The sequence below is a fragment of the Anabas testudineus genome, chromosome 16 (genome assembly GCF_900324465.2).
Source record: "Anabas testudineus chromosome 16, fAnaTes1.2, whole genome shotgun sequence".
In the NCBI taxonomy this organism is placed as follows: Eukaryota; Metazoa; Chordata; class Actinopteri; order Anabantiformes; family Anabantidae; genus Anabas; species Anabas testudineus.
Window position 1 is genome coordinate 22805056 of NC_046625.1, and position 20206 is coordinate 22825261.

At 40.1% G+C, this 20206-nt stretch overlaps 1 protein-coding gene across 2 annotated transcripts in view; it reads right to left on the minus strand.

Moving 5' to 3' along the window:
• Positions 1–20206, minus strand: part of ascc3 (activating signal cointegrator 1 complex subunit 3) — a 110734-nt gene that overhangs the window by 18370 nt on the left and 72158 nt on the right. For both annotated transcript variants that reach the window (XM_026370689.2, XM_026370688.2), the window contains exons 15-30: positions 15140–15331; positions 14323–14547; positions 13345–13464; positions 12875–13039; positions 12325–12411; positions 12042–12218; positions 9631–9856; positions 9266–9420; positions 6456–6554; positions 6177–6345; positions 5293–5513; positions 4654–4739; positions 4303–4469; positions 3789–3934; positions 2507–2627; positions 1910–2052 (exon numbers count right to left, since the gene is read on the minus strand). In XM_026370689.2, coding sequence (XP_026226474.1) covers positions 1910–2052; positions 2507–2627; positions 3789–3934; positions 4303–4469; positions 4654–4739; positions 5293–5513; positions 6177–6345; positions 6456–6554; positions 9266–9420; positions 9631–9856; positions 12042–12218; positions 12325–12411; positions 12875–13039; positions 13345–13464; positions 14323–14547; positions 15140–15331 — 2499 coding nt within the window. The remainder of the gene's footprint in view (positions 1–1909; positions 2053–2506; positions 2628–3788; positions 3935–4302; positions 4470–4653; positions 4740–5292; positions 5514–6176; positions 6346–6455; positions 6555–9265; positions 9421–9630; positions 9857–12041; positions 12219–12324; positions 12412–12874; positions 13040–13344; positions 13465–14322; positions 14548–15139; positions 15332–20206) is intronic.

A 20206-nucleotide genomic window follows, 5' to 3' on the forward strand; every position in this document is an offset into this window, starting at 1 on the left:
AGTGATCAAGTAGTGGTCAAACTTTTCCTTTCAGGCATTTCTGTTTGAAGAGATCATTATCAGGACTGAGCAACCTCACCATGGAAATCCAATTATTGTTTTTTTTAGTTCTGTAAATGTCCCATGTCATTTTGGCCTGACACTTGTATAAAGACGTGATTTAGACAGTCAGAAGCTAGGAGAGCTCTACAGCCACAGTTATTCAGTTAAAGACATTTGGCCGATTTGCAATGCTCTTCACTGGTTCCAGTAGGATTGTCTTGCATTATACAAATCTAATGTCTTCCAGCTGACACAAAGCGTGTCTCGGATGAAGGGAGAAAAAGTGCAACCTGAGCTTTGCCAGAGTAAACAGAGTCAGTGGAGCAGAGCTGCAGAAGTAAATACAAGACTTGGCTTCAGTCATCATTATCTGTGTTCTTTGTATTCATGACAAAGAATAAAAAATAACCTAAAAGACACATTTCAGATACTTTATGTACAATTTCACAAAATCAATAAGCTGTATTTTCAATTACAATTTCTTTTTATAAACAGGGTGAGTGAAAATCCAGTGCTGGTTGTCTCAGCGAACAGCACAGGGAAGAAAAAGCTGTCAGGTTCGAGAGGGGATTCGGGGCAGTGGGTGACCCCCCGATGAAAGTTAAGCAGCTATGGCCAGAGGCCTGTCAGTCAAACAGCAGGGAGCTGAGCTGAGCTGCTACACAGCACAGAAACAGCAGGCAGCAGCATATATCAGCAGAACACACACAGAGGCTGCGGAACGTGTGCACATACATATAGAAACTAGGCCTATGTTAGAAGACTGTACATATTTGCATTGAGACAGGGTATCTGCAGGGTTGAAGGAAGCAAATATGGGATGGTGTAATGGCTTCACATCCACATGTAATACTATAAAACTTGGATATGCCACAATTAATAAATTATACTACTACAGGTAGATATATGTATATGTAATATTGTCGGGAAAGCCAACATCCACATGTCTAGATCAGCCCCCAATCTGTGCAGAGCTAAAAAACAAACAAAACTTAAATAACTTGTTGCCAGAAATCAGAACAGATTCATGACTAAGATAAGTAGATAAGTTAAAGAAGAAGCTTAATGGTGGTGACGTTGAGGCCACACAATCATATTTAGGCTATATATTTATATATTTGTCTATATATTTGGAGATGATCTTGCTGAATAAAACTTGTCTCATAAATGTTTGTTAAGTAATGTGTCACACAGTCTTTAATTGTACATGTATGAACAGGAGATCAGCCATTGTTGCTAGTTGGTCAAACTAAAGGCTTAAGACCTAATAAATAACAACTGATGTAGGCTGTATGACCATATGGTGCTCAGTTAATCACTGATGACCAGTGTGTGCGTGCAGAATACAAATTCTGCTTCATTTCAATAAACACATTAAAAAACAGTGTAAACTTCTTGATGGCCATTTTACTAAACGTGAAAACTGTTAATTGTTATGTTCAAGCTAAGCTCACACTCAATGATAAAGGCATTGCTGACAATTAATAAATGAAAGTGTGTACAAACAAACACACATGAACATACTGACTCCTATGTGTGGAAACATTATGTATATATTACATATTATTATTATTATTATTATCATTATTAAATTGTAATTACACGTGAACCAACACATCTAACAAAGTCATTTGCATTATGTTGTTTTTTCAGTTGTCTGTCTCACATACATCTGCCAGAAGGGAAACACTTGTATTTTCTCCCAACAGCCCTCTGTTCCAGAGACATTACAACACTGACAAAAACTGTGTGAACTAAACTCAGCAATTTGCCAAAACACATCCTACATTGCTAGTGAGGGAACCTGAAGCTGCTCCTACTACTGTACACCTCCTACACCACCCGTGCAGCCAAGGTACTAGCGTACCTCTCTCTCGTCCTGGTGCAGCCACTGCTTGGGGTTGTCCTCCGTGGCCAGGTAGGCAATAAGGTCCAGGGCTGTCAGTCGAGTTTGACGTCGTGATGAGACAAAAATCAGCACTGGCTTGGCTGGAGAGTGGCTGCGTATTGCTGTAAAAACAATTCAAAATATATACATACAGTATATAATGTACAGCGCTTGTTTCAAATACATGTTATTGTGGAAATTAGTCAATTGCTGTCTCTGAGCCTGTCTCTTAACCTTCCCTACCTGGTCTCTGGTACTCAGCTGCAATTACATGAGCATGAAAATACTGTTGTTTTTTTTTTTATTGCTTTTATACAAAGATAAACTTTTTTTAGTGTTATGACACTTAGTTCATAGGTTTATAGGAAATGTATTTAATGCTCTATACTGAACAAAGTGTAAGCAAATTTACACTGAACAGGTTTAAAATAATATATATATGACCTAAATCAATATTTGAAATAAATAAGCAAGTATTTTATTGCAGCAGAGATGTGCATTACTACTTAAAAACATTAAATAGCTTTCAAAATAATGCATAAATCTAGTGTAAATCATGCAGATATGGAGCTGTACCTTGGAAGGTGGGTTTGTTCATGCTGGCCATGCGCGGGCAGTAGTGTTGTCCTGGGAAACCATGGATGTGAACTTCTAGCGGTACAGGGCGAACAGACGGACGGAAGTTAAACAAACCCACCTGTTAAACACACAAGAGGGTGGGGTGAGGTGAGGTGGGGTGTGTGAAGAAAAAGGAGAAGAGATTTAGTGTGAGCAGCTGGTGACTGAAGCCCCATCTGGCTGCAATGTGAACTGTCTGTCACTGTCACTGAGGCACAAAACAGTGAGTCACTGCTAGACTCTGCTGTACCATTTTAACCTTCTGACCTTTCACTGTGGCATAAGGTGTTGTGGTGCGGTATGCGATGGGAACTGAACTTAATGTGTGTCATAGGATGTTGTAAAAAGTAGACTTGCATTGTTTGGTGTGTATGTACTAGCGACTGCTGCATTACTGCCCACATCTTAAAAGCCTGGATAATGGATCAGGCAGCTACAAATCTAGCAGCTCAGTCCCAACAGCAGCCAGACAGTCTGATTTATGGATGGCAGTCAGCCAACCTGGGTTGTCTCTTTACAGCTCTGGCAGCAGAGCAAGAGTCAAGTTAGAAAATTCTGAAATGTGTGATATGTGTGATGGAAAATGTGATTAATATTCTACAGATACAATGTCATCTTATGTTGACCAGCAGCCATGGCCCAAAACAAATAACTAAATTTAGGAGTAATTACTAATGTACATTCTATGGAATGATAGTAACCTACTTGAAAGCAGACACCACAGGCTACAATGTTCAATCAAAGACTAATGTCAGTATTAGTCTTCAAAAACGTGTTGCTCTTTTTATTTCAGTACTGTCTTTGTATAATTTTGATGCTCTTTGCTTCAAACCAGGCCAGCTTATCCATGCATATGGATGCAGTCATTCCTGATGACTGGAAGTGAAGCACTAACTCAGGGCCAAATGTATCAGTTTCTCCTAACTGCTGTGATTATATAATATCTCTCCTATTATTACTGTCATTATTGTATTCAGATATGAAGAGGCGGGCAGCGAATGAACCATATGAACACAGAGCAAGAAGAGACTGTGGTTTCAGGCTAACTTCACTGCAGAATTGTTCTTGGTAAACAAAGCCAATCTGACGATTCTTGAACATGGGAGCTCATAAAGATGATCCCTCCATCTGGCCGAAGAACAAGTAGTCAAAAGGTAACAGTATTATACTGCCAAAGCATTTGAAGCAATGTGCTGATGTTTATGGTAAAAGTCATTGTGCTGCCTGGCTGGATTCTGACCTGTCCGATTCCCAGCCAATCAGCGAGATCTCGGGCGTTAGCTAGAGCCGTGGACAGTCCAATTACTCGGACACTCTTAGATGTGTGTGAGGAGATGAAGTTGGTCCTGGACACAATCACTTCCAACACTGGACCCCTGTCCTCACCTGCAATCACACACAGTTGTACAGTCCCAGGAAGGTTATGTGAGCAGTGAAGTTAAGTTGAGTTTGAGTGCTTTCACACTGGTCTGGGTTGTCTGATATTAAACAATTAGTTTTCTTTTCTGGAACAGGGGTCAGCAACACACAGGTTTTTAGCTGAAAAAATATGGATACAAACAAAAATGTTTGGCTGTGTACTGTAGTACTTAGTAGTTGTAATAGTTAGACCCACTGTTACTCAAACTCTGCCGTGTCTATGTTGATAAATGAACACATAAATCTGAAGAATCTACAATCTGCACTATATCAGTGACTAAAAACATTAAAGAATCTAGTGATCACATGCTCCGTGCCCTTGTATGAAGTCTTACCCAGCAGGTGGATCTCATCGATGATGATGAGGGCTACTTTCTGTACATAGCTGCGGTTCTGCCAGCTTCTGCTCACCCCGTCCCACTTCTCTGGTGTGGTCACAATGAGGTCGGCCTGTGCTATCGCTTTCATGTCGGGAGTCACGTCACCTGTCAGTTCCACCACTCTACACACAGATTGATTTCTCACATTATTATCACATTTCTTTTTTGCTAAACGTGTTATTTCCAGTCACGTCCAGAATGGTAATATTTCACAATACAAACATAAAACTACACTTTTGCGAACACAAACAGCACAGGTTGTCCTAATTAGGTGATGGTTTAGTAGATTATCTCTTTTTAACTTACCTCCTTCCAAGTTTCCCCTCAATCCTGATCTTCCAGTCCTCAATTCTCTCTCTGACCAGGGCTTTCAGGGGGGCAATATACACCACCTGGATAAACAACAACAAAGACAAGGTTGGCTTTGTTGGCTTGAGGCTGGATGGAATTAAATCAACACCACTTCCCATATTGTCTATGACTTAACTTTCCAGTGGTGGCCACTGCAACTATTTGCTTTTAAAAACTCATGACTATAAATGTGCCGTTTCATCCTGACTACCTCTACATCTCAGCTCATAACTGGCTACATTTGATGTTTGTCCTGAGCCTTTGTTTTGATCAGAAAGAATGATCAGTTGACAACTTTGCAATATAGTTTAATAACACTGCACAAGTGATTATGATCTAATTCACATCATCATAATTTGTGTTTTCTTTGTGATGTTTGACAAAACAGTAAACTGTCTCTACATTTATGTTTAATGAGATTTGAATAAATACATTTTTTAGTTCAGGTGGTTCTCAGTTTTGTTTTTTTTTGTATGCCACACTCATTATTATTACTACACACTGGCCAACAGAGAGAAGAGCAACAATTCAGTACATTCCTTCTTCAAACATCCTCTTTAATATGGTTAAACAGCAGCAGCCAGGTAGTCCAACCTTAGAGCCTGGATACTTGTTGAAGACCCGGAACACTGCCATCTCTGCTGCAATGGTTTTTCCAGAGCCAGTTGGCGCCCCCAAGAGGACATTAGTGTCAGTGTAATAGATCGTGTGGAAGATCTGAGTCTGGATAGGGTTGTAGTGAGTGAACTTGTACAGGCTCTCATACTCCCGGTTACCTAAAGCTGTCACTGGCAACGGCTGCAGGTCCAGCAGCTCTGACAGGGAACAAGTAGAGATAATACGAAAGGATAAAACGAATCAGGATAAAAGCCACATACAGCCAAATACAGAATCTGAGGTAAACATCTTTATCTAAAATCTTCCAAAAATATATATAAATAATGCCACTTCTTACCAGTCAGTAGGGAACATTGCTGTATAGGTTTAATCTACTTATATTTTAGCACCAACAATAGTTACATATCATTAATGACATAAGTGTTTAATTAATACGTGTTTAACTAATAACACAGTGAGCACATTGTGGGACATATAGAAAGCACATTAACTATGGCAGTGCAGCTTAACATGTGAATGACACGTGTTGAAAAGTGTGGATCAAAGTGAAAAAAATAAAATAAAAAATCTAAATTCTAAATCATATAAACTAAACCACTGACTTCAGCTTCTTTGAGTTAAATACATAAACAAGAAAGTTATGAAGTATTTTTTCCTTAGGTGCAGTCAGAGTACATATTCCACCTGGACTAGTAGGCACTGATCAGTCTGACTTTTAGCAATGGAAATGTTGAACAATCCAACAATAACTGTTGGTACTGTGATACACTAAGATGCTACTTATCAGTAATTTAAATACAAGTTAAATTAAATCCTCACTGTGAGCACATCAATGTGTTTTTGAATGTAAGTGTGTGTACCAGTGTGTGGAGGGTGTCTCTCAGGTAAGATAAGGTTCTGGAAGTTGATGATGCAGACAGCCTCAGCCCCGAGCCAGCGGTCAGACACTGCCTTGATGTAGTACTGGGAGGGCAATGGTTCAAAGATGGGAATGGTGAACACTATCTGCTGAGGCTCTCCTGTCACAACCTGGATGGAGGAAAATGTGGGCACACATAGAGTACACCCACAAGTTACATGACACATAAACACACATCGAACATTCAGTCTCCGTGTCAACTAAAGAACAAGAAAAAAACCTGTTTCTTCTGCAGTAGGAAGTACTCAGAGTGGTAGATGTGATCATTGATAGGATCCTCCACCCATAACCACCACGGCTCACCCACTGACCCATGGACCTGAACAACAGGAGAACAGAATTTTTGAATGAGATTTCCTTTTAAAGGAACATCCAACACAGGCTCAATCTGTAAGTAAAGATGGGTCGTTGCATCCAGTAAAAAAAAACATTGCTCAACACAAGATAAATTCCAATTCTAAGTGATTAAAAACCTTTTTTTCATTATGGGAAAAGACTGCTGTTTTTCATACACTGTTACCTCATGAATTATTTATATACCTATCAACTCCATTCCTAAAATGTGTTACTAGATAGACCTGGAAAGAAAGATCGATAGACTTGACAGACAGTCGTCCTTTCTGGATCCTGACCAAAGCTCTTCTTGCCCATTATACTCAGTCTGAGCCTACAACCAACTTCTTGCATTTCACAATTATTAATTGCTCTTGGGAATTCAAAGTATTCTAAATGGGTTAATACCCTTGACCTGATCTATGTTCAAGGGCCTATTGGTAATCCGGTAGACTTGTGTTCATAATTGGAGGTTTGCATTAAAACCTGTTGACTTGTTTTGGGTCTTGTTTCAACTTAAAGATCATTATTAATGGTGATGGTGGTGGTGGTGGTGGCCATGTTTAATTTATTTCAATCAATAAGTCTTAGACCATAACTGACTAGATAACCTAGAGACACAGGTGGCAGTGGTACATCAAAGTGGGAGTTGTTTGTGTACGTTCTGCTGTACATGTCACTTCTTTAAGAATACGAATTCAGGTATTTACACACTAAAGTGTATAAAAAAACAGATAGATACATTTTAATACAATACAGTTTAATCTTAGAATGAAGAATAATAAATACTATTGTTAGGAATGTGGGAGTGTGTATCATAATGAGTGAGTGCGGTCTGTTTCCTGGGTGCCATCAGGGAGGCGGCTCATGTGTCGGCACATGTGTCCTGGCTCTGCAGCCGGATCAGAGCTAAGCCAGCCAGTGTTCCATTACCACTCTCCCATGATTGCAGCATGCATTGCTAATCGGACATAAACATTCATCTTCATATTCAGCCCCGCTACAATGAGCTTCCTGTTCCACTCAGATTCCATTACCAACTCCGGACTAAGCTTCCCATGATTTCCTCCGGCCTTTCTGCCCACTGAGATGGGACATGCTGGAGAGGACTGGAGGCATTCTGACTCTCAAGGACAGATGGAGATTGTATGGCTGTAAGAATAACTGCATGGGAGGAGCTGCTCCTTTTTCCTCCTTTGTGAAAATGTGACCATGGTTCTACTGGCCCTGTAGTAGTATATAATAGTTTTGGTGTGTGTGGGTTTGCTGCCTAGCAGACAGGAGGAGACAACTCTAAAACACTAATTTAGGACCTACTGAAAATATATTTGGTATCACATCCTGAGCCACAACAACTTCAAATGCTAATGATCTAATCATTAGCATCTGCATGTAATGCTCAACATCTAATTGAAAACCCCTCCAGATTATGTCATCTGGAAGTGCTCTGGAGCTAGAAGTTAGCCAAAAATATAATGTGGTGCAACCAGATCTTCGTCTGAACTGAAAAACTCCCCCAGATAATGTCATCAATAAGAAGAAGATAATTCTTTGGGTCAAGAAACACAACGAATAGACACTAGGCCAGTTCAAATTTAACATTTTTGGCTCCAACTGCCGTGTCTGTGTGGTCGCCACTGTGAAGCATGGAGGAGGAGGTGCAGTGGTGTGTGGGGCTTTGCCGGCGACACTGTTGGTGATTTATTCAGGATTCAAGGCACACTTGTGGTAGCCAGCATGGCACGGCTCCAGTCTATGTAAGAGCTATTTGACCAAGAAGGAGAGTGATGGAGTGCTGCTTTACTTCAGATTATTTTACCTTTGAGATATTTGTCTCTGAGTTATTCTTTGTACAGTGGAAGGGAACAGAATTAAGTTTGTGGTGTCATCAGGAAAAAAACAAAACAAAAATGTGCCAAGATATTTTTACAGAAGCCATTTCCTGTTATTCTGGATAACCTATAAAAATCACTGTCAAAAGTGGGCATGGGCTACTTGTTGCACAGGAAATAGTCTCTATAAACTCTTTTGTGTATTTTACACAGAATGAAAGGGAAATGAGTGTGAATGACCCCTGTGGGACTTTAACCATACAGATGCTGAGGGCTGTCTGACCAGCAGCTTGTGCCTGAGTGTTTTCAGAAACAACAGAGACTGTGCACTTGGATTCATCCTTTCACCTTTTACTCTGTCTCTGTCACAGCGAGAAGCAGGGAAACGCATAGTAACTCATACACTAATAACATCTGCAGGAGCCATCAGTATAACAGTGGTGTGCTGAAACACAGCAGCTGCAAAGGCCTGTATTGATACTGTTAATGGAAATACTTTGATTGATGCTGTTTGTTAATACATCAATGTATGCAAATGTGATTTCCATGCTCCTTCCAAGTCTTTCAAGTAGATCAACTGCTGTATTTGATGTACACAATGATGAAACAACCCTCTTTGCTAAGGGTCTTGCAAGTATTGAGTTAAGTTTATTATTTGTTGGAGGTCAGATTATCAAAGTTGTATAAATATCTAAGTCAAATGGTACTCGCTTACTCACTAATAAAACACACAGTAGTGTAGTCCTCTACCCTGATTCATTTACATATAATAGAAGTTTTATCATTTAGTAAAATAAATGTAAGGCGACAACCTTTTATTGGAAGACAGCAGCAGGCCACATTACTGTATATTATCCATATTTACCTGGTCATTCCAGTGAAAGTCAGGTGTGACAGTGAGGCGAACACGTAGAACAGTTCGAGTGATTGGCTGGATGCTGGCCTCCATCATGATGGAGGGGATCTGATGGGCACACTGTTTGACTGTTAAGCCAACGTTGACATGGTGAAGCATGTGACCTGGGAACAATACAGCTGCCGTTAGTGTGTTATCACTAATACTCAGCAGAGCTGTGTTTTATTTCAAATTTAAGTTGTAAAGGTACTGTACGAATGTGTTAGCTGACAGTAGTTTTTCATCTGACATGTGGGTTTGTTGTTCCTGTATTTTAGTATTTTTCTACACTATGGTAAAAAAACCCAATGAAGCTGGAATTCAGTTCTTTTTACCAATCTCATCTTTTCTCATTTCCTTCAGTTTGTCCACAGTGAGCTTTTTCTCCTCTAAGCGGTTCAGTACGACGTGGTTCAGGTTGGGGAACTGGCGCAGAGGGTGGGCAAAGCCCCACAGCCGCTTGTCAATCACCTTACAGAGGGTGAGCAGTCGGTAGGTCATGGCTGGCCACCGCTTTCTCAGAGCTATCTCAAACAAAGCCCTGACAATCCGTGCAGAGTTCTGTGAGAAGTGACAAGAGCAAGATAAAACAGATGTATGAACATTTACCCTGGAACAACTCTCCACATATTAGTAATACATGTGTAGAAACATATTGTTTATTCCAACATAAAAGGTTTATGTTGGAATAAAACAAGTGAAACATGTTAGGACTGGAGCTGAAGTCACTTGCAGCAGCTGTATGGTATCACGCTGTATATGGTAATTAATCACGTCTGATCATGAGAGCATCTGGCTGGGTGAGAAAGTCCAGGTTGGACACAGCTGCCTACTGATGGATTGCTGGTGTCAGTTCTGGAGGAAAGGTCAGGTAGCAGCGGTGCACACTGATCAACTGCTCAAACCTGGTCGAGCAGTGATTGATCTGATCATGTATTAATATGAACTGATAGTCTAGTGAGGACTGAATATGGGAAATCATTGAAATCTGGTTTTGCTCTGCTTGATGGCTGAGTGAGTCTGAGAGACCTGGCTACACAAAGGAAACTCTCCCACTACAGAAACTGGTACTAGAGAAGTATTTCAACTCAAATGTGAAATAGTACAATCAAGTTTTACCTGCTTCACCATATTTCAAAACTATATATTAATACTGCCATCGTGGTAGCGTATTTACTCCCATGTTTAAACCCATGTTTCGTGGTAATCAGGGAAAGTTTTCACTGTACCAGCAGCAGCTCAGTAACCAGATGTCTCTTCTACCTCACACTTGTTTTAGAAGCATGGCTGACAGATTCTAAGTGCAGCCGACACTTTCTGTTTTTCTTTTTTCTTGTTTGTTTAGTGTATCCCTGTCAGGGGGAATGACAGCTCGGTGAGACAAAGACAAGCAGGCACCGGAGCTCAGTTTTACAGTTTGAACTGTCTGAATTTAAGGGAGTCCTGTAGATTTGTGCGGGCCACTTTGTGTTACATTGCTCCATGTAATGATCTGTCATTTCACCCAGTCACTCCACTCCTTGCCGCCTGCAGCCTATTGTCATCGACATGTGCTCTTGTACAAAGCCAATATACATTCTTCAGCAAAATTCTACCTGGGGCAATCAGATTTCACAGGTACAGAAATGCCTGTTACACACTCACTGGCCATTTTATTAAAAAGACCTGTACAATCTAATGCAATACAATACAGCGCTTCCCTCATGCATAAACTTAAGACAATACACTCCAGTAGGATTCCAACACCCACTATGACCTCATTACTAAACACATAGTAGAATCATCACCTTTCTACCAGTTTCTTAAAAAACAAGAACAAAAAACAGAAACTAAATCCTGTAAAAAATAAAATATACGGCAGAGCCGCTTGGATCAGATTATATTAGATTGTAAAAGTGTACCTAATAGAGTGGCCAGTGAGTGTATCTGAGGGACTGTCCAAGGTTCTTCTGCAAACTGTCTTTCTCTTTACTCCAGTGTGGTCATATTTCAACAGCTTTACAACAGTTGGACAACTGCTAAAACCATTCGTCAGCGAGAGCATTGGTCACTTTGTGGCTGTCAGAGTGTAAAACTGTGAACCTGACCTAAAATCCTCAACTGACACCCAGCTGACATCAGTCGTATTAATGTAAAGAAGGAATCAGCCCTAAGAATGAAGAGGATGAAATGGGAATGTAGGGAGAAGCATATGATTGTAGTGACTGTGAAATATGCTCATTGAAATATATTTCAATATTATGGATGTTTTGGACACTCCTTTGTAATTGAAATTTATTTAGTGGTGAGTCTTACAAAGTGTTTTTAATATCAGATATTACTGCAGTTGCAAAAGAAAATAAATGGTGCAAGAAAGAGGAGTACATCCAACAGTAGCTAACAATGGTCTATTCTTTATTATCTAAGTCATGCAGTATATTTAATCTAGAAAGGTTTCTGGCTCCAGATTCTCAGTGATGGGTATTTGGTGGGTTATTTTTGTCTTCTATAATATTAAGGTGGTTATCTTCAGTTACGTGGGCTTTAGGAGGCTGTGATGACACTACTTCAACGGTTTTGTGAAGATTAAAAACCAGTTAATCAATCAATAAACTTTAATATTAATTAGTTAAAAAGTGTTGAGCAGACAAATCTGTTAGTATCTATTTCTGTGTATCTCAGTCCTAAATCAAAAACAGGTTTTCCTTTTCATTCTGTCTGGAGCTACATTGTGTTACCTGGAGTGGTACTGTTCCTTTTTCCTCACCTGTGCCACATACGACAGATCTGACATGAGAGAGAAGCTGTCCACCTCTCCTCGGCCAATGTACGTCTGCAGCAGAACGTTGACCTTTCCATAGCCATTCTCCACCCCCCCTGCAGCTGGCAGCTCACAGTAGTTAGACAGCAACTGGTCTAGTTCCTCCATCTCCTCATCGCGAACCTGCCAACATCACCAACATGATGCAGACTGATGTATAGCACATTTCAATTACAGTGTTAGAAACCATGGCAGATATAGCGATAGTTTCTCTGTGACGACCTCTCACCTTGAGCTGTTCAAACTCCTCGGCCTTGGACACTATACTGAGAATGTCAGCTTCTGTCCGCTGAGAGTTGAAAAGTTCATTGAAAGTCTTCACAGGTGAAGGAAAAAAACATATAGGAGGTTAACAAAGTAAAGTCGTAAGTCATAATATCCAACGTAGTGACTCCCTAAATAAGGTGTAAATGCACAAAAACAACACAACAGTTAATCAGATACAGCATTTATGGAGGTGACTCATTACGTTACAATAACATAAACAAATAAAATATCTGCTTGCTGTAGAACTGAGTAACATTTTTTCTTAAAAGGTTTTCTTTAGAGGTATAGGTTACTTACATGTATGTGAAGTAAAGCAAAATAGGATTTGTAGTAAAATAGTATACTACTGCCAGCTCATCTAAAGGTAAACTGAAATTCTGTACAAAACGTCCAGCAACTGATCTGCCTCTGGGGACTTTGACGTATGTTGAGCTCTAACATTTCAGGACATTTCAGTACCAATAAATGTTTGAAGGAATTCCTTCAAGGCATTCCTCTAATACAGAATCTACCTCTATTGTGTTGTATTTGATGTAGAAGTGGCTCGCAGTTCTGCCCAGATCAGTAGAGGCAAAGTAGCCTGTGCGCTCCTCGAAGCGGATCATCCTGGCTTTATCCAGCTTCCTACCAGACTCCACCACCAGCTCCTTCCTGTACAGCTCCAAGCCTGGATCCATCTGAAACAATTTGAATAATATTACATAATGTTTTCCCACTACTAATATTTAGTTCAATATATTCCTCATGAAGTATTAATCAGTCTTCTCATTTCTATATTTTTATACAAGTATAAGAATAATGAAAGATAAAGAATTTGAGAAATAAAGAATTATTAATTATTATTAGCTTATAAAAATGCCATTTTGCAACATGTGATATATGCACTATAAGCATCTCAGTTGGTCACAATGATTGGTATTGTTACCCACTTACGTCTCATACTATATGCTGCACAAGAGAGAGATAACACTAGTTCACCAACCTGATAAGCCTTGTGGTTGATGCCATAAGCCAGTGGGTTGGCCCTCATGCGAACATATAGGTAAGTATAACTGAGCCATTTCACTGCCTCCTCCACGTTTGTGACTGTCCCCAGAGCAACCTGAAACAGCAAAGGTTAAATAATGACTATCACTAGTCTCTGCCACCACCTAGTGGCCACTTCAAGAGACTACACACAAATGGTCCAGTCAAGTTTCTGTCCATCAACACTGCCAAAGCTTTGAACCCATTCTCAGTAGACATTGAAAACAAAGGAAAAGAAATTAAAAAAACACAGAGAGTTATAGAATTAGCCTAAATGACTACAATTACATTTTCAAGGACACATTAGTGTATTAATTCAAAATGTAAACCTGTACTTTTATTTCATTTGAGAAAACTGCTTATTATTGTAACAATCAGTTACATTTATTTTATCTTATCTTAAAACTAGGGATGTCTTGGTCAAGTTGTTTTTTTACCCCTGAACCAAGAACATGATACTGATCCTCAGAAGTAACTCTCTCCAAATCGCTAGTTAAAGCACATCACACTGTGTGCTGAAGTTCTTATTCAAGTCTAACATCTCAACATTAATATAGTGGTTGCTTTAGCCATCTGTTTAGGATTACTGTCCTGCTAACTGATGAAATGTACTCTATACTTAGATGAGTACATGTCATCCATTGAGTTTTGATCCATTTCACTAAATCCAAGTGCTCTGCATTTATCTTTTTGACTTTAGTCAGAAGGTGAAACAATCATTAGCCCCCACCCATCCAAATCATAACTGTCCATAACAGGAACCTCATGTAAATAAAGTCCCTCTAAAATGAAATAGTATGAAACACATCCATGTCATACTTCTTCACTTCTTCCTTTTCTTTTCCAGAAAAGAACCAAAGCATGGTCAGGTGTAGGATCCAAAGAATAAAGAGAAAGTATTAGTCCTGTCTAAACAGCGTGTGTGGAGACTGACCTCAGCATTGAGGTTGTCGGCCAGGCTGTTGAGGAGCTGGCTCTCAATGGGGTTCTGCTGAGTGAGCAGGGTCAGGTAGTGACTCAGCTTGTCGTGGGTGGTAATGATGGTGCCTTCACCGTACTTGTCGAACTGGGGACGACCTGCACGCCCAAAAATCTGCATGACGTCCAGGATGCCCAGATCAACCATGGTACCGCGCTTGGCATCGTAGATTTGTGTACCCTGTATAGAAACAGAGGATAGAAAAGTGAACACGTAAGCAGATAAAAACAGGCATTTCTGGTTTAATATTTTCAGCCTAAAACAGTGTCACACTGATAAAAAGATTAAGCACCATAATATGCTATAATGTAGTACTATAATTAAGTCAGTTACATTTAATGTGAATAATTCGAACATTCATTCAAATGACGTTATTTCTCCTTTTGTGTATTTTAAATACATAATCACAATCAAAGTAAATATAGTGCCATTATAATAAATTGCCCTCATATTGTAATTCTCACAGTAATAGTATGAGCATTAAATACCTGTAGCAAGTACTCACATGTACTGCAACTACATTACAGTGGCTAGCTGCTATAGGAGACTACTGAGATTTACCTTAATAATTATACTACTGTATGTATCTGTGAGCTCATGTTAAAGATTTAAGTTATCAGCTATGGGCAAAAAAATAAGGAGTCTAAAGTCTTGGGGCGGTTACTTATTTTGCTGGCCTAGTAATTTAGCAAAGTTTACAGAATATACAAGAAACCAACAACTAGTTGGTCAAAGACACAAACTAAAACAAAGAAAGTTAAATAGTAAGGACCTTGATGATAACTGCATGTGCTGGCAAGTTCACTCCCCAGGCAAGTGTGGCAGTACAGACCAGCACCTTAAGGTGGCCTTTTGAGAACATGCTCTCCATCAGGCTGCGGTCAGACCGCAGCATGCCAGCATGGTGGATCCCAAAACCTTCTGGGAACATCTCCTTCATCTGCTTGTTTCTGGAGCGCTGGATCTGAAAACAGATGTGGTAAGAGAGGTTAGAGAGGAAAGAAAACAGTTTGAGGATATGTAAGGGAAAGCAACGAGCAGTGGGCTCTGGGGTGTTGAAAAGTGAGTCCAGATCCAATGTTTTGTCAAACTGCAGAGAAAGAGAGACACCTACTTGGACCTACTTAGGACTGCTGCTGTTTTACCCAATATAACACGGTAACATAGAATAAATAATACAACGGTGTTCAAGCAGCTCAGAACATTCAAATCCATTAACAGTTCTTTTCAAACATTAACAAAAATGTTGCCTCTTGAGATTAATATTAATAAGCTCTACAGTTATATCCTGTAGATCCAAACAGCATCTGCAGCTTAGACCACAAACACACACACAGACAGTGTCAGACAGTCACATTGAGACATTTGCTGCTGATTGAGAGTCTTTGACCTGGTCGGGTTTGAGGGGAGTCCTCATCACAGGGCTATCCGCTGCTCTCTCTCTATGGGAATCTAAATGGAGGTCAGTACCCAGCAGGCCTCTGAACTGCCAAGAGAAAGCCCATTACAACCAGCAGCCGTCTGCCTCACACACACTGGCTGAATGTCTGAGTTGCACTGAATGTCTGGATTTGATTGCAAACCTTGGGGATAAAGATGAAGGACTGAGACACAACTAAGTGCCCAACTGTCAGTCAATCTAACTTACAGTTTTGCTATATGCAAGCAAATTCCCAAGCCTCCCTGAAGTATGCAAAGTCAATCAAATTACCATTATGATTCTAAACATATCATCTTATACATGTGTAGGTTAAAAAAACATGTCAGTTATTAGGTGTAACATTAAAGTCACAAACCAAATATAATGCATGGATAAATATTGTCCAATAACATCAAATCTAATAATGTGAAATGAGCCATTTTGCATAAACAGTACTTTTACTTGTACTTGAGTTCATACTTTTGTACATTTACTTCAGAACCCTTTTGAATGCAGAACTTTCACTTTGAGTGTTTCTACACTGTCTTCCACTGCCAGTGAAGCCCCACATTGTCTGACACACATTTGTGTTCAACTGTTTAGATGAAATTCCACTCATTGAGAAGCAACTAAATCACTTTGGGCTTGATAGGCTGTAGCAGCTGTCCAACTGTTGTGAAGCTGTTGCAGCTTGACCAGGAGTAAAGAGGAAGACAGTTTTGAGAAGCACCATGAAGAGCAGCTCAGATACACTCACTGGCCACTGTATCAGGTATACTTGTACAAATCTAACCTCATACATCCAATAGAGCTTCTCTGCTGTGAGTTCTACTGTTACAAGGTTGTAATATCTCAGATTTTGTTGAAATATTCAGAAAGGTGATCTTTCTACTATCTATTTGTTCTTGAAGTCAAAGTGGGTGGGGGAGTCCTACTGGGGAGTATTATTAAGGAACAATTCACTCCATCTTTCCCCTCTATTCAAAGGCCTACTTTTCTGCCCTAACCTCTGAATGTGGACAATCAGAACAGGTAGGTTTCAAAGACCTAATTAGTTTGAAACATACTAAAGCCTTTACTAGTTCCCTATGAAGATAACACCTCTTCACTTACACTGATGTGGAGGTGTATGTGCTGTGCTGGTACCCTTCCACTTCACTACTGCTTCCAGTTTCATGCTTTGAGCAGCGATTTATTCAGATGACAATTCCATAAAAATGACGCAACAGAACAAAAAGCAATTCTGCTATGCTGTCTGGAGGAATATACGTTTGAAAACCAGGGCAAACTGTGGCCCGCTGGGAGTCCTTGGGGCCCAGTTTTGCACTGTGCTGTTGAGATCCATGTGAGCGGGGAAAGGTAGGTAATTGAAATGCTATGGCCGAGGCTTTGCTTTGAGGTGTCAGAGTGTGTTATAGCCACACTTCAAGCTGGTAATCCAAGGTGAGGTAGCACTGATGTCTGCTATACCATGGCTGTATTTGGGATGGCAGTGACCTAAGCTCCTGATCAGGTCCCATTAGGCCATGCCTGCTCGCTGTTGCTCTGCTGCAGGGCTCACCCTGTCCACAGACAGCCAGCTGCCAGCTCCAGTTGGTGTCTCTCATGGTTGTTACTACGTAAAGAGCATCAGCTAACAACAGAGCATAAATAAACTATTCAAAAAGTCGACAAATGTTCAGTAAGGACCACTTCATACAGCTAGGTGTCACTAACTGGGATTACATTTTTGATGATTTCATTTGACAACTCTTAGATCCGTGATGTGGGAGCATCAGTGCTGTTGTGCAGGATATCTTACAGCCTCATAACTGAGATTTCAAAGTGTAAAATCACAACAAAAATGTGATGAAGACCGGCAGATATATGGTCTGACATCACCATCAACAGCAATTCTCTCATGAGAACCCAAACGATTAATTTACTTAGTTAAATTGAGGCAGTGTGGCTAATTGCTGATTTCATTTTGTTGCCCTTGATAGTCGTGATGTTTGCTGCTCTGAGAGGCCAGCTGTTAATGCTGTGAGAGTGGGAGGATGAGATTCCACTCACAGCCACACTCCTCCACTTTTCTATCACGAGCTGCCTCTTTTTGCTTTAGCTCCATCTAAAAAGGGTATTTTGCTAAAACCTATCGTAAACTATTGTAAGTCTAAATTTTATATTATCATGTTTTTACAGTTTAAGGAGGTATTTGTAGACCTACACACGTCTATGCACTAAACGAGCTCAGCCAGTTTGTATGAACGTCTCTGTAAAGCAAGAAAATATAGAAGAAGCTTCTGAAATGGTTTCTCTGATTTTGAAAACACTGATTAAAATGAGCTGAAAGCAGTTTTCAACTTGCTTAAAAAACACAAAAATAGTGTTAAGAACATTGTGTCTGTGTGTCTGCTAAATTCCAATCTGCACCTCTAGTGAAAACATTAGGTCTAAATGTTTTTGGAGTCTAATTATAAGTCTAACACAGCAGTGTTATATATGAAGAAGCCATGGTGGTCTTATTTTTTTTGACATAATTGCAGTTGTTGTGTTGGTTATGTGCGTCTTTTGTGCAGACAGAAAAGCAAGTATATGATACAAGTTCTTTGTTGTTGAAGATGGTGGGTGGCACAGCAGGACATTAACACTCCAGTCAGCTGCTGTAATGCTGATGAAGAAGCAATTAAAGAGGAAAATGGACTTGCTACACACTGCCATGATAACATGCAAGGCCGCTTCCTCAGGCTATGAGACTGCAGATGAGCTGTAATACCAGAGTAGTTAGATTGGAATGAGAAGTGCTCAATTCCCTTCACACTGTCCCACTGTTTTTCAAAGCTGTGTTTCTATTTAAGGCAGCTGTTTTTTTTTGTTTTTTTGGTGATCCATGTGTTTGTCATTCCACCAGTCTTTCAGTTGTGACTCGTTGTTGATCAGCGTACTGGGATAGCTGATTAAGCATGCAGATGGCTTGTCACAGATCAGACACAATGAAAAGACCAGCGGTGGACAAGACTTGTAAAAATAGCACCAAAAGAAAGCAAACAGAGAGATTAATGAGCCCACTCTGGAGATGCATGAGAGTCCCTGGAGGCTTTGCACTCACGGGCGTCATGTGTCTGCATCAGCATCTTGTCAAACAACATTACATAAAAGCTGCACATCTGTACACCATAGAGATGGAGAGATCAAAGATGTCATCACAAGTAGAGCGTCTGTCAGTGTATCTGTGCTGTCTTCCTCTACCTTTCAATCTTCTCTAATGTAACTTTCTTTTTGTTAAGTAATATGTATCCTCCACGTTAACAGACAAATCTATTATCAGCATGCCATTAAGTTAGTGCTAACGGTGTTACTTCACAGTCCTCAATAACATGTAATGGGGTTCTGGTGTGTAATGGACCCATGGGGCCACAAGGTGTCTCTTAACCTCCACAGTAAAGCTATGCTATGTGTCCCCTGGTACTAGCCACATGATTTCCTCTCTGAGAACGGGATATTAAAAATATGAGAGACAGGGGAGTGGAGAGGAGCAGAGAAGGTGAAGAAGAGAGGAGGCTGAGAAAGGTAGAGAATGGGTTGTCAGAGTCAATCCAAATGAAAGTCTAATGGTCTTTTGAATGCTGTATTCTCTGAGAAGAGCTTTACGCAAATGTTTCCTGCAACCCAGTTAAGGAAATATGTACGCGTTACATTATCCATTTTTTTACATTTATGCTTGTCCATATTTAAAGCTCTACTTGTTCTAACACTTCTTTAATGCTTCTCCAACTGCTGGATTTGAAAACCATTGACCAACCACAACTAGTGAAGAAAATGTATGTGAACCCTTTGAATAATGACCTGAAAAGAGCTAATTGACTCAAGAGTTAGCATAAGTTAAGAAAATTATTTTGGATGTATGGACTACAGCTACTTTGACTGACAAAAACTACTCAAATTTTTTGAGTTGGCTCATCACAAGAATACACTTGGCGAGGCATGTGAGCATGTCTCACTAAAATAGGCTTTCAGAGGATATGATCAAGAATTGATGAAGCTGGAAAGGGTTACAAAGTGATGTCAAAGACTGCAGAAATTCACCAGTCTACATTTAGGCTAACAATCTACAAATAGACACACTTTGGGCTGTGGCTACTCTACCAAGAAGTGAGCGGCCAGTCAAAATGACCCCAAGAGCACAACAAACACTCATTAATGAGGTAAAGAAACAACCCAGAGTGACAGTCAAAGATTTAAAGGCATCATCTGAACTGGCTAACATCTGTGTTCATGAGTCTACAGTATCTAAAACACTGAACAAGCAGGGTGCCTATGGCAGGACACCACGAAGGAAGCTGCTACTTACTAAAAAGAACATTGCTGCACATCTGAAGTTTGTCAAAGAGCACATTGACACTCCACAGTAGTATTGGCAAAATGTTTTGTGGACTGATT